We start from the raw sequence: 14620 nt of genomic DNA, 5'->3' as shown, positions 1-14620 counted from the left end.
TGGATAAAGCTGACACTGCTGGGGTCCTGTGGCACTGACAGGACACCTCTGGAGGAAGCTGACACTCCTGGGGTTCTGTGGCACTGACAGGACACCTCAGGATGAAGCTGACACTGCTGGGGTCCTGTGACGCTGACAAGGGACCTCAGGATGAAGCTGACACTGCTGAGGTCCTGTGGCACTGACAGAACACCACTGGAGGAAGCTGACACTCCTGGATGAAGCTGACACTCCTGGATGAAGCTGACACTGCTGGGATCCTGTAACACTGTCAGGACTCCTCCGGGGGATGCTGACACTGCTGGGGCCATGTAACACTGACAGGACTCCTCTGGGGGAACCCCACACTACTGGGGTCCTGCGACTGGTGTAGTCTCATCGACAACTTCTGCACAAACACTACACGTTTCTTCATGTCAGCGGACACTGTCCGGTCAGGGATCAGTGGAAAATTCTCATTCCCTCTTGGATCAGAGACGGAAAGTTCTCTTGGCAGTGCTTGGCAGCCAGTAAAGCTAGGTGTGGTTGTGTCAGCTGATACTTGATTGGTTAAAGGTACGTCCTGGCCTATATTAGCACAGCTGCCGCAGCAGAACTGAACTGTTCCTGCACAGAGAAGGCAGCTGTAGGCAGAGACAGTGCACTCTACGATGGCGCCAACCGAGGTTCAAGGTAAACAGCATGTGTTTCTCAGCCTGCCCTTCATTCATCACAAGCTCACTGTCTCACCTCCTCGCCCAGGCATGTCTCCCGAGCTCTCCCCTTCATTCAGCGTAGCTCGCTTTCTCTCTTCCTCAGCCACGCACGCGTTACCCAGGTCTCCCCTTTATCCGTCCCGAACTCTCTGGTCCTCGTCCCCAGCAAGACATTTGTTTCCGGCCTTCCTTTCATTCATCACAAGCTCACAGTGGTCTCTCCTCCTCACCCAGGTATGCATCTGGAATCAGCTCCCCCTTCATCCATCACCATCACAGGCTCTATGGGTCTCGACCCCAACCAGACATGTGTTTCCAGCTTTCCCTTCATTCACCACAAGCTCGCTGTCTCTCCTCCTCAGCCGTGAATGCGCCTCCCCGGTCTCTCCTTCATTCATCACAAGCTCGCGGTCTCTCCTCCTCAGCCATCCTGTGACTTCCGGGTCTCACCTTCATCCATCACAGGCTCTCTGGGTCTCCTTTACGGCCAGGCATGTGTTTCCAGCCTTCCCTTCATTGACCGCAAGCTCGCTGTCTCTCCTAGCTCGCCGTCTCTCCTTCTCAGCCATGCGTGAGCCTCCCGGGTCTCCCCTTCACCCAACAAAGTATCCCTGGATCTCTTTCGCATCCAGACATGTGTTTCCAGCCTTCCCTTCATTCACCACAAACTCGCGGTCTCTCCTCCTCAGCCATGCGTGTGACTCCCGTGTCTCCCCTTCATCCATCACATGCTCTCTGGGTCTCCTCTACGACCAGGCATGTGTTTCCAGCCTTCCCTTCATTGACCACAAGCTCGCAGTCTCTCCTAGCTCCCTGTCTCTCCTCCTCAGCCATACGTGTGACTCCCGTGTCTCCCCTTCATTCAACACAGGTTCTGACAGCAAGTGCTTCATACATCTCAGCCTACAAGATGTCTCTCCCAAAAGAATTCACAAAAAGAAAACAATTTATATACAGCAATGTATACTAAAGGACATAAAAATACAATTAAATATCAGATAAAAAAAATATGCAACCTCACACTGCCGCCTAAAATTAATGATACATATTCTTTTTCTCAGACTCAGCATCGTATAATAAGAAAACGTAAAACGTACGATTAAATGTCAGATAAAAACAAATCATGTAACTTCACTGCCAATTTAAATTAATGATGCATACATTTTTCCCAGACTCAGGTCCGAATAATAAAATTCAGAACAGCAAAGCAAATCAATATGGATTCAAGGCACTGCAAGAATTTCAAAACCACATGATGCGAGTTAAAAGATCTCCCTTGAAGGATTCGCCTTACAAATCGTGTTCTGTAGAATGCATAAAGCGGGCAAAATAATGTAAAGTGTTCAGTAGTTTGGCACGAAATCCCATCACATGGGCAGAGCGGCAAAGAAGCAAACCAAGAATCTGTAACCAGGAATGTCCCTAAATAAAGAATTATATTTACGCGAAACCGTGAAAGACAAAATATAAATTTAGAAGTTTTAATTCACAGAAGATAGGGCTCCATGCCATTGCTCGTTGAAAGAACTATGCACTGTTGGACTGATATGTCTATAGTTCTCCAATCTGAACTTTTCTTCGCCTTCTAAAAACTTCAACTTAATCTGCGCCTTATTAAGAGTACTAATGTTATCTGTATTTGCCCACATGTCTGACAACTCCAGTCTTGCAAGGATGATTAAACATAATTTAACCACAGAATGACCTGTGTATTACTTTGTTGTAAGCAACCTTTAACAATATCATGTGTGAATTTCAAATCTGGAGACAGACATATTTTTACCCACAGCACAATAGGAGCTAGCCATACTAAGGGGCCCATTATGATGTCGGGCGGATTGCCCCCGCCAGGATGGCGGTAGCCATCACCGGCCTGGCGGGGGCAATCCGCCCGACATCCACACTCGTTTCCCCCCCCCGCCATATTAGTATGGCGGGGGGGACCTCGGCGGACGGAAAGAGCGTCCGCCGATTTCCGCCCTGGCCGCCTTGTGGCCGGGGCGGAAAAGGAATAATATGGTGGCGGTGTCTATCAGACACCGCCAGCCATATTACGATGGGCCTGGGCAGGTGCCTTTCCGTGGCGGCGATGCAGCCACGGAGAGGCATGCGGTCTTCACTTTGAGGGCCCCCTGCGGGCCCCCAAAGTGAAGGAGGGGTGGGGGGTGCACACAGGGGGGTGCCTGCCGCATTGTGTATGCATATGCATACATGCATTTATGGCATTGTGGCGGGCGGTGCAGGGAGCACCGCCCGCCACAATGTTATAAATGCAGGATGCGCCCGCCACTGTGGCGGCCGCAAACTAATACCACCCACGGAACCCCCGCCCTTATGGCGGGCGGTCCCTAGTCCCGATAGGATGACGGGCAGACTAAGTCTGCCCGTCATCCTAATGACCCCCTAAGTCTTCCTGGAAACCTACCCCCATTTTACTATGAGTAATCAGGCTTTTGATGGATCTTGAGAGTCCTTAAAGTTTGAAAAAAATGTAATCTCTACTGTCTGTAAAGATGTCACCTGGGCATAGCCCCATACTCCCGCTATATACGTAGCCACTGACAAACACTTACTTTTATATAGCATCACTATTTCTTTTGGGTGACTGTTTCACGGTTTTTTAGACAAATCCATAGAATGCTTCACATGGTGCTTCAGTAAATTGTCACCCTCTGGTTCACTAATCTAACCCAGGTCAGATTTTCAGAAAATAAAATGCCCAAACAGCTTAATGTCAATATTTTCATTATTGGTGTGACTCCCACAAAAAAATATTCTAGAACAGGTGTTTTTGAGGCCACTAGTAAAAATGTAAGATGTCTTGTGATTAACCTTAATCTTCAAATCACCATAAAGGAATAAAACCCATCCAACAAAATTTGCAGCCCGTTTGCAGTAAAGAAGTAAGATAACCAGACAATTGTCAGCTTTGCGAATATCGGTGGTAAGCGACCTTAAAAAAAATCTAATGCATAAATGTAAAATACAAATAAAAAGGGGGCCAAAATAAAAACCTTGTCTGACCCCCTGATTAACTTGATTGGGAGACGTCAAATCCCCATCCCGTGTAAAACTGACAATCATAGGAGTGTCTTGGTGTAACTTTCTCAAAACCATTGAAAGAGGGGCTCAACCCCAGCTCGACCCATATTATCTCAAAGTTTGTCTCTGTCCCCTAAATCAAAGCTGAGGAGAGGTCTATAAAGGCCAAATTCATGGCACCTTTTCTGGGCTTGACATACTTACCTAAAATAAGGGACAGATTAAGGGGCATATTATCAAGGCGGGCGATATGAGATTATCGCCGCTTTTGCGGCCGTTTTCGGCCACAAAGCGGCGATAATTTCATCGCCCTATTAGCAAGCTGTCGCTAACATCAGTTAGCGACAGCTTTTAGGTGATAGCGAGAGGTTTGGGGCCCGCTTTGCATGTCAGCGATATTTATCGCTAATGACATGCAAAGTGGGCGTACCCAACCTGTTAGTGACAGAAAGCAGTCGCTAACATCGCTATCGCCATTATCAACGCAGGCGTATCGATAAAAAAATTCACGCTACGCGCGAATATCGCCAAAACCTAATGCCTGCTCAGAGCACTTCTTAACCTGTATATCCAATGGGAGGTAGATATTCAGGCGATAATGCCTGAATATCACTAGATTTCCAGCGATATTCACGCATTTCGCCGCTATTGCCGGATATTTTATCGCATTTGAGATAAACGTTGCTAATAGCACGTTATCTCTGCGATAAAATCCGGCGATGCACGGCGATAGAAAAAATTTCGCTAAGCTTATTCAGCGATAAATATCACTAGTTGTTGATAATATGCCCCTCAGTTCCTGAAAGAGTTTTTCCAGTAAAAAAAGGTTTGGTTTACTCTCTCCGAGAAAGCCCTGCTTTCTTTGAGGGAGGCGGCCCGCTCCAGATCTTCCCATGCCCAAGATCGTGTCTGTTGATTTCTTTTTTCAAGAACATCATTATAATTCTGCCTTGCTACTCTAACTGCCACAGCATCACGAGGCACTTTACTAGTTACTTCTTTCGAGAATTTAAGAGCCTTGGTGCAGTCTTTATTAAACAATGAGTATACTGGGCAAGCCCTCAATGGTTTTTCAATTGATGACAACCCTGAGGTAGCGGTACAATTGTTCCCAAAACTATCCTGAACTGCCCAAGCTCTATACTTTCATTTAGGCAATGCATAAACTCATTGAAGCTAGTCAAGACCAGTTCTGTATGCATTTTGGAGGGATCTAAATTTTTCAATTTTCTACGGACCCCTTGGTTTCGAGAAAAAATTAAAGGTGTGATCTAACTAGAATCCGGGGGAGCATGGATGAAAAAGAAAATATGAGACTAATTGATGGATGGTCACTGAAAAGAGATGAAACAATCTCACATTTACTTAACGAAGGAATCAAGGGGTAAAGACAAAAATATGATTGATACCACTCCCCTTCCACCCTTTTCACATACGTTGCTGTATGGTCATCAGTGTCACCTCAAGTTTCAGATGGCAATCAAAGGTTATTCATCACCATTACCTTTGTCAGTGCTTCTCCATAGGGGGAATGGTAAAAGTCTGTCACCTCAGCATCCTGCCTATGTACTATCCAACATACCTAACTCCAGCTACAAATTAATTTAGAAATATTAAAATCACCTGCCCATATTAAGTAAACATCATTAGACTCTTAACTTCTTAAGCTTAAAATGACAGACCCCAAGTCCTCAATAATATTCCAAGGTTGGGAAGTATAAAAGTTATAGTAGAAATTTCCTATAAGTATATTAAGCTCTGTTGTAAAGGAAAGCTTCAGAATCTGATAATAATGGTTTGTAGTTAATTCTATAAAAGATACATTCTTAAGCTTAGTCCATACAAATACATCCAAGCTTCTCTTGCCCCTGACCGCAATAGAAGGGACCCCTGGAGAACAAAAAGATCTAAACTCATCTACTGTGGCATTGTTGGAAACCCAAGATTCTTGACAACAAACAACACCAAAGGGATCTATAAAAGACATCCATTCAGAATCCAGTATCTTAAAGCGTGGACCCACAACGTTCCAAGAAATAAAAGCAGAGCATGATAGCGTTTTGTGCCAACACAATTCTGGAACCAAAGTGTCACCTCGAGCCTGAGTCAGGAATTAATGATCAACACCTCGAACCTGAGTCAGGCATTAATGATCAACATAGTGTTCAAGTCAATAATTTGCAGCCAAATCAGGAAAGTAGCTGGAATCTGTTAGTTGTTGCAATTGTGCACAAATCCTGTCATGTGGCCAAGGCGGAAGTAAGGACCAGCGCCCTGCTCCCCAGGTGTTAGCAGCTCCAGGGCAGTGGAAAAAACCCAGCTGTACAATAGAAAAGGTAGCGGGCAGATTATATGGCCCTTGCCTGCAGCTAGATTTATCAGTTGGCATGCCAGTTCCATATTTATACAAGTGACTACTATTCAGTCCCCCTCTATAGTTTTTCTCAACTAGGCCACCCAGCCTACCTGCCTCAACATGAGAATATCTCCAAATACCTTGATGGAGAATTTTTTTTCAGCCTGTAGCAATCTTTGTTTTTTAAATCTGGAAAAGTCTCTTCCCTTGCTCTGGCACAGGTGGTACCCCTACTATTACTGCTACATACAGGCAGAATGCTGGTGGAAGATTTAGAATCTGCTGAGAATATGGTAGTATATACTTATATGTGTATTTACTTTGTGGGCACTGGAGATCAGCACTAAGGGCCCGATTCACAGAACTAACTTAAGACAAAATACTAAACTTACTACCATTTTGGTATTCACAGAAGGCACTTACTCATTTTGGTATTCACAAAAGGCACTTACTCATTTCGGTATTCACAGAAGTTAAGAGTCCTAACTTTAGGACTCTTAAATGCCTTCTGTGAATACCGAAAGTCTTAAAGTTAGTATTTTTCTCAATTTAGTAGTAGTAAAGATAGGACTCCTAAGTTTAGGACTCCTAAATGCCTTCTGTGAATGCCGAAAGTCTTAAAATTAGGATTTTTCTCAATTTAGTAGTAGTAAAGTTAGGACTCCTAACTTTCGGACTCCTAAATGCCTTCTGTGAATACCGAAAGTCTTAGAATTAGTATTTTTCTCAGCTTTACTACTACTAAACTGAGAAAAATCCTAATTTTAAGACTTTCGGTATTCACAGAAGGCATTTAGGAGTCCTAAAGTTAGGAGTCCTAACTTTACTGCTACTAAATTGAGAAAAATCCTAATTTTAAGACTTTCGGTATTCACAGAAGGCATTTAGGAGTCCTAAAGTTAGCAGTCCTAACTTTACTACTCCTAAACTGAGAATAATCCTAACTTTAGGACTTTCGGTATTCACAGATGGCATTTAGGAGTCCTAAAGTTAGGACTCCTAACTTCTGTGAATACCAAAATGAGTAAGTGCCTTCTGTGAATACGAAAATGGTAGTAAGTTTAGGATTTTTACTTAAATTAGTTCTGTGAATCGGGCCCAAAGACTTCTCTGCTTCCGCTTAGGGACTTTTTTCTGTTCAACTGCCTCTATTTAACTGTCTTAATAATAAAGGACCAGTAGAGATCAGTAAAATACCAGATTTGTTTTCTGCTGATGGACTTTCTTTTGAAAAAATTTCTGGCAGCTGCCTCTATTTAACTTTCTTGATAGTAACCGAAAAGCAGACGTCAGTAAAATGCCAGAATCACTTTAGCATTTTCTAGATTTCAGTCCATAGAAATTGTCTTCCACGAGCACCTGCAGACAATATTATTTTTTTCAAATCTTGTATTTTCAGTGATTTGACTACCGAAGGCCCTGATTTTATTTTAAAAAGAGAGCTTTGGACTATACCATTTCCCGCCGATAGGCAATATTTCTCTCCATGTGTTCCCATGCCAGGCGTGTCATACAATTTGGTGCTTACTTTCCACAATGTTCAAGAGCAGTAGATGTTTCAGCACTCAGGCTAATGTGCTGCAAAGCTAAATACATATAAAGTCCCAAAGGCGAGACCGATTGCATTGCAAATGCTTGTTTGGGATTGGCAGAATGGGAGCCTAGCTTCCCCTTTTTTTTTCTTTTTCACCACAGGTTCGCTGATAATAAGGCTCGATGAAAGATAAGAGACAACCACTGTGAATGAATGAATGAATGAAATTAAATTTGTAGAGCGCAACTAAACCCATAGGCATCAAGGCGCTTAAGGTGGTACAACTGTTTGATCATAGGAGGACTGGGAGCGGATAACAGGTAGGCTTCTTGAAAGAGCCAGGTCTTGAGTGCTTTGCGAAAAAGGGCATGGGAAACAAGGCCCTTAAGGTCCTCAGGGAGAGTTCCAAAGTTTGGGGGCGAGAGCTCGGAAAGCCCTTCCGCCCCATCTGACCTTGGATACTCGGGGGACAACAAGCAGATTTTTGTTGGAGGAGCGAAGAGCCCTACCGGGAACATAATGGGACACAAGTGACCAGATGTCTTCGGGCCCAGTACCGTTCAGGGCATGGTGCGTAAGGCAGAGGGCCATAAAATTTATCCTAGCCTGCATGGGGAGCCAGTACAGGTTCTTCATGATGGCCGAACTGTAGTTAGATCTTGACTGGGCCACTCTCCTCTTGAATCTGTACTGAAGAGATGGACCCTTTTGGGGGTTTGTGCACTCGCCTCACAGCCAAGGTAGCACCATTATTATCGCAGTGTAAGGTTATAATTTGCGAAGTAACAAAACTCGAATTCTCCCCCAAATCCAATGATAGCCATCTCTCAACCAGCTAAGTCCCCTTCAAGACTATTCTAACAGCACATTTAAAGTAAATGTCCAAAGTAGAGCCCATTTATGTCTGCCGGGCCTGGCTTTCTCCTTCTCTGACCGTAATTTGCGTTTTACCATTTTAGCAAGCTATAAATAACGGTATATAAAATCTGACTCACTGCATGAATTAAAGTGTCTCAGAGGCAAACCAAGGGAGTTGGCCCAGCTTAGCCTCTTCTGGCCGAGGACGAATGAAGACAGGCCTGCCCTTGGCCTGGTTGTGTTGCAGGGATTCTGCACAGAACGATGCACAGGAGTATGGGACCTTGGTGTAAAGGACTGGGTCTTCCTACCACCTTAGTACTCACGGCTGGCTATAGTGTCTCACTTGCTCTCCTACTCACTCCCGGAGAAACAACACAGATTAGATACCCCAGAACACAACACTCCCAGAAGTCTCAGGAATAGTGGTCACAAGACACACCGCCCACTCTCTTATACTTGTCCACTAGAAGATCTGACAGAGACACAAAACAGTTTAAAATATTTATTTTAACTAATGTGCTCTAACATGAAGTATATGTGCCACAACAAACAGGAAATAGGCATAGTACAAATATAGTCAGCATAGCAGGTAGTCCGTACATCATGAAGGGAGATTTCAATGGAGAAAAGACTATAGTGCCTAACCTCCCTCCCCTCACTAAGAAGAAGTATTATTATATAATAGAAGTTCTCTGGGTTTTGTCAGCAGCCTATAGATGGTAAATCTACATCATATGTTCTGTTTCGTTCTTATCCCTGGAAAGGTCCCTTTCCAAGTGTGTCACCTATGCATGTACCCTACTAAAAACCCAGATAATCTGTCCAAGTGGAAAAGGTGTGGCACAGCGGCCAGGGTGCCTGACTCCAGACTATGGGGTTCACAGTTCGATCCCTGGTGCTGGCAGCAGGTTAACCCAGCACCATGTGATTCTGGGCAATAGCTTGCTTAATCTTCCCGAGGGCCCCCAGCTCTGGATCACCACTTCGGAGGTAGCTGTACGTTTTACAAATACTGGTATTTCATTTCCAAACAACAGCTGCATCGGTATGTATTTTCTAAGGTCTGGCCAGAACAAAATAACAAGGAGCATTGCTGTTCGACCTTGCTCATAATCTTCAGTCAAAATCCCAGGAACATGCAGAGAGTAAACACAGCGATGAGTTCCCATGTGAAAGAAGTCACTGAAATATTGCACAAATGAAGACATGTAGTATTGCGAGCAAAAGCAGCAGGTAAACTGCGAAGTGCTCATGCTAACTTAGTGACAAACGACAATGTAACTATGGGGCACGTGACAGGTGCAGCCTGCGCAGAGGAAGCCCGCAACTTGCCTTGTAACACGAAAGGGGGTATGGCCGCCTCTTCTCTGTAGTCTTGTGTTGGTGCTTTCTGGTGCGAGGTCTCCTGGGACTTTGAGTCTCCTACGTGGGAGATGGTAGGCAGAGCACAACAAGAGCAGAGCTCCCCAACTGTGGGAATCCGCGACACGCTTTGTAGTGTGAAAGGGGGTTTTGTCACCTCTTCCCCCTGGTCTGGAGTTGGGGCCTCCTGGTGGGAGGTCTCCTGGATCTCTGAGTCCCCTACACATGTGATGGGTAGGCACATCACATAAAAAACATAAAACAAATACTGACACTGACAGTTACACCACAGCAACCACAAGAGCTGGTTATGGTAGTTCATCGGCTGATGTATCCACACCAGGGATCTTTGTTTCCTGCCATGGTCACAGGTTCAAATCCTGATTGGATCACGCAGCCTTTCATCCTTCTGTGGTTGACAAAATCAGTACGAATGACTAGGAAAACAAATAGCAACTGCTGTTTTGCAATAGTACTAACAGGTGTACTCACGGTGCACGTTCACACCACAATTCTATGTAGATGTTTACATAAATGTCTCAAGTACATAAAGACAAGCTTCCTCCACTAATAGCTGCTGCGGAAAGGGTGCTGTTTCCCTCTGAACAGTATTTGCTTGGTAATTAAATATCGCCTCCAATGGCTGGACACGATATTGCTCTACAGATGTTTCTTTTTTATGAAAAAAGTTTATATTTACCTGAGTGGATAATGGTGTCTATTCTGACCCTTTTCACTATACCCCCATGCATATGAGCAGCAGCACTAGCCACACCTTGCTTTCATTGTGTCATTCAAATCGCAAATAGACAAACACTGCCACCTTGTCACAAGTTAGATATTCTGTTCCTGTCGGAAACTTGGACAGCGGACAGTTCTGATCTCGATGTGGTGAACGCCCTTCCCCCCGGATTTTGCATCTTTTGTTTGCACAGACCGTTGGGTAGAGGGGGTGGGCTGGCTATCATATATAAGGATACATTGGCATGTAGGGCCGATGAAGGGTCCATTTCGGACGCGTTGCAGCTTTAAGATCCAACTGTCCCTCAACGACTCGTTGTCGGGGTTGCTGATCTACCGGCCTCCGGGCAACATCAAACAATTCGCAAATTCTCTGCTTGAAGAAGCCCCAATGCTGATAGCATCGGCACCCAATTTCCTCCTGCTTGGAGATCTGAATCTCCATTTCGATTCACCGGAGGATAAAGTAGCGAACGACCTAAGATCTGAACTTGGGCTGGGGAACATTATCCTAAATAACCAGGAGCCCACTCATGTCAAGGGCCATTTATTGGACACGGTGTTTTCCAACATTCCCCTTCTTTCCACGTCGCCGCCCCTGCCTCTCCCGTGGACCGACCATTTCCTGATCCCTTTTCAAGTGGGTTTTGCCTCAGCTCCCCCTCCCCCTCCGGCAGCCACAGCACGAGTACCAGTGAGGGTATGGTCGAAACTCCCTATCAATGATCTAACCTGCAAGTTGACACAGACCATCCCGGTACTTAGTAGGGACCCGTTAGAAGCCGATGATGCCTTTTGTGATTGGCTCGGTTCGGCCTTAGATGCTGTACTTCCCCTGAAAATAGCTAATAGGAAGACTGGGGGCCCTAAATCCTCATGGTTCACCCCCGAGTTAGGTCTACTGAGGAAAATCTGTAAAAAGAAAGAACGGGACTGGCGAAAAAACTGGGCAGTAAATACCAAAGAAGAGTACAGGGCAGCCATGAGAACTTATAAAGCGGCACGCAATTCCACCAAAGCGGCCTACCTTGAAGACAGGATAAAATCGTCAGCCAATTCCTCGAGTGAAACTTACAAAATTCTCAAAGAGCTGCTCAAAGTTCCAGTGCCCTCAGGACTCCCAGAGGGGAGCTCGGATCGCTGCAATCTTCTGGCTCAGTTTTTCGACCATAAAATCCAAAACATCATAGCCGGCCTCCCCAAGCCCCGACAGAGACTGGTCTCAGGGGAGATTTGCTTGGCCGCCGACAGAGCTGTGCTGGACAATTTTGTCCCGAGTACCAGGGAAGGTTTTTGTAAAGAGCTGGCCGCGCAAAAAAGTGGTTCACCGATGGACCCCATGCCTATGTACATCCTAAAGCATTTTACGGATGTTATAGCAGGACCGGCAGTAGATTTACTTAACGCTTTCTTCGCCTCTGGCCAGGTCCCCCCCAGTTGGAAGCGGGCCATAGTAAAAGCCCTGCTGAAAAAAGCTGGGCTTGACCCCGCCGATTTCTCCAACTTTCGGCCAATTTCCTTACTGCCAGGGATGGGAAAAATCGCAGAGAAATGGGTCAACCGGCAGCTCTCGTCCTTCTTGGAAACCAACGAGCTGTTGCGGCACCCCCAAACTGGCTTTCGGCCCGGTCAGGGTACTGACTCGGCGCTGATTGCTATGGTAGAAGAGGGCAGGTGCATCTTAGATTCAGGAGGATCAGCAGCTCTGGTCCTCCTGGATCTGAGTGCCGCATTTGACACGGTGGATCACAAGATCTTGAGTCACCGGCTGGAAGAGCTGGGAGTAAGAGAGTTGGCGCTCACCTGGCTGACGTCATTCTTGAGTGAGCGAACATATCAAGTGTGCGAGGGCAATAGAAGATCAGTGCCCACCCCCCTTCAGTGTGGTGTCCCGCAGGGCTCATCGCTGAGCCCTACGCTTTTTAACGTCTATATGGCCCCACTGGAGGGGGAGGTCGCACCCTTTGGAGTGAAACTTGCAACATATGCGGATGACACCCAATTGATTGTTTCGCTATCGCTCGCAGAGAGCCACGGAGAAAAGTTTGCCGCCTGCCTTACCAACATCATGGCATGGATGGCAGACTCGAGACTCAAGCTTAATGGCTCTAAAACAGAAGTGATGCTTCTGGGAAATCTCTGTACCTCCCTCCCCAAATGTATGTGGCCTTCTAGTCTAGGGGACCCCCCGACCCCGAAAGAATCCATAAAAAGTCTTGGCGTCTGGTTAGAACCGGAGCTGTCAATGCACACTCAGGCGAAAAAAACTGCAGGGAGCTGTTACGGTCTGCTCCGTTTAATACGGAAAGCCATGCCCCTTCTCCCCCCAGACTCCAGAAAATTATTAGTACAGGGCCTTATTCTGTCAAGACTAGATTATAACAACGCCCTCTTCTTGGCAGCGCCAGAGTACACTCTGAACGTGCTCCAGAGGGCACAGAATGCAGCCGCCAGACTGCTGACGAATACAGCCAGAAGAGCATCAGCTAAACCGGCCTTGAAAGCGCTTCATTGGCTGCCCATAAGAGCGAGAGTGAAATTCAAAGCGCTCTGTACCGTGTTCAGAGTCCTCCAAGGGACAGGTCCTCCGATCCTAAAAGACCTGATCCGCCCCTACAAATCATCAAGAACGCTCCGCTCTGGCGAGGAGAACCTGGTGGTAATCCCGAGAGCAAAAAGAGCAAGGACTGGGTGACGTCGTTTTTCAATAAATGCTGGCCAGCTGTGGAACTCCCTCCCAACAGCAATGAGGAAAGAACCCAGCTTGGCCAGATTTCGAAAAACTCTGAAAACTTTTCTTTTCCCCCATAACGACTAACATCTCAGGGTGCTGATCAGAGGAGTTCTGTCTGAGTGTACATTTAGCGCTGGGACGCTCAAGGGCAGCCATGCGCTTTAGAAATCCATTTTCATTTCATTTCATTTCATTGTGACAAACTGTCATGAGTGCAAGTGTTAATAACTAAGTACCAGCGCTGAGCACGGGGAATCACTGGCTCAAATTAAGCACTGGCTGAAGGACACATTAAAATGAAGAATCACACTCAATAATTTGATCCTTTCTATGAGGTTTGGTGGGTCATCCATGGAGGAAAGCAGTAACCAGTGAAATTTCTCTACCAAGAAGTAAGAGCTCTGGCTTGTCGGTGTAAAGATTTAGGAAGCGGGGGTCCATCTATTGCTGGACAGTGTCCATGCAATCATGCAAGTTGGATCTGAGATAGCAGAGTTTGAATGCAGAGATTAAATGACACCAGGAACAGGGAAGAGTTTAGCAACGCACCACACTTAATCATATCATATGATGCCCAAAAGTTAGCCAACCATAACAATGCGAGAGCCTCTTCAAGACAAATCTAAACCAATTGCAAAGTGTTAGAAATTAGACTGGAGCAGGTATATTTCAAATTGTTTATTTCTGGTATTGCGGCACAGCAACATACAGAATCTGGTTGGCAGACCGGAACAGCAACAACTGCCTTGGTGCCTACCAGCATATGAGATTCTAAATAGAACACAAGTACTACTAAAAGATGCACAGTGGTTAAAGTGACAGAACAAGGAAAAAGAAACAAGCATAGGAAATGTAACATATCTCCCTTTTTTATCAAACTGACTTAAGCATTGAAACCACAATGTGGTTAAAACAAATTAAAATAAACTGTAAAACAAAGTACATTCAAGTCACATAATCAGCAAACCTACTAGGCGGACATCTTGAACGGAAAGACGTCTTAACTCTAGAGGCAACAGCATCATTGGGAATTAAAGGTAAATCAGGAGCTGTTGACTTTTGCAAAGAAGGATATTTAGCAGAATTTTGCCAAGAACGACATTTGGCAACACGTTTGATGTTCCATAACTTGCCATCTTGAGTGATGACACTGTTACTAAAAACTTTTACAACTTTCATTGGTTTATCAAATTTGTTAGAACCCTTGGTGATAAACCCAGGTTTTCTAATCCTCATAAAATCACCAACACAAACATTTGGAAGTTTCATATTCCATTTGTTATCATACCATTCCT

General features: G+C 45.4%; 1 protein-coding gene across 1 annotated transcript in view; it reads left to right on the top strand.

Moving 5' to 3' along the window:
- The first annotated feature begins 607 nt into the window (after positions 1-607).
- The window catches only part of LOC144767636 (leucine-rich repeat-containing protein Bf66946-like), a 178783-nt gene continuing 164770 nt past the window's right edge, over positions 608-14620 (top strand). Inside the window, exon 1 of the mRNA XM_078651035.1 lies at positions 608-672. Within this exon, the coding sequence (XP_078507161.1) occupies positions 651-672 (22 nt within the window). The 5' untranslated portion in view covers positions 608-650. The remainder of the gene's footprint in view (positions 673-14620) is intronic.

The sequence above is a fragment of the Lissotriton helveticus genome, chromosome 7 (assembly GCF_964261635.1).
Source record: "Lissotriton helveticus chromosome 7, aLisHel1.1, whole genome shotgun sequence".
NCBI lineage: Eukaryota > Metazoa > Chordata > Amphibia > Caudata > Salamandridae > Lissotriton > Lissotriton helveticus.
Note: the sequence above shows the minus strand (reverse complement) of the source record. Positions and strands in the feature narration are given on the sequence as shown.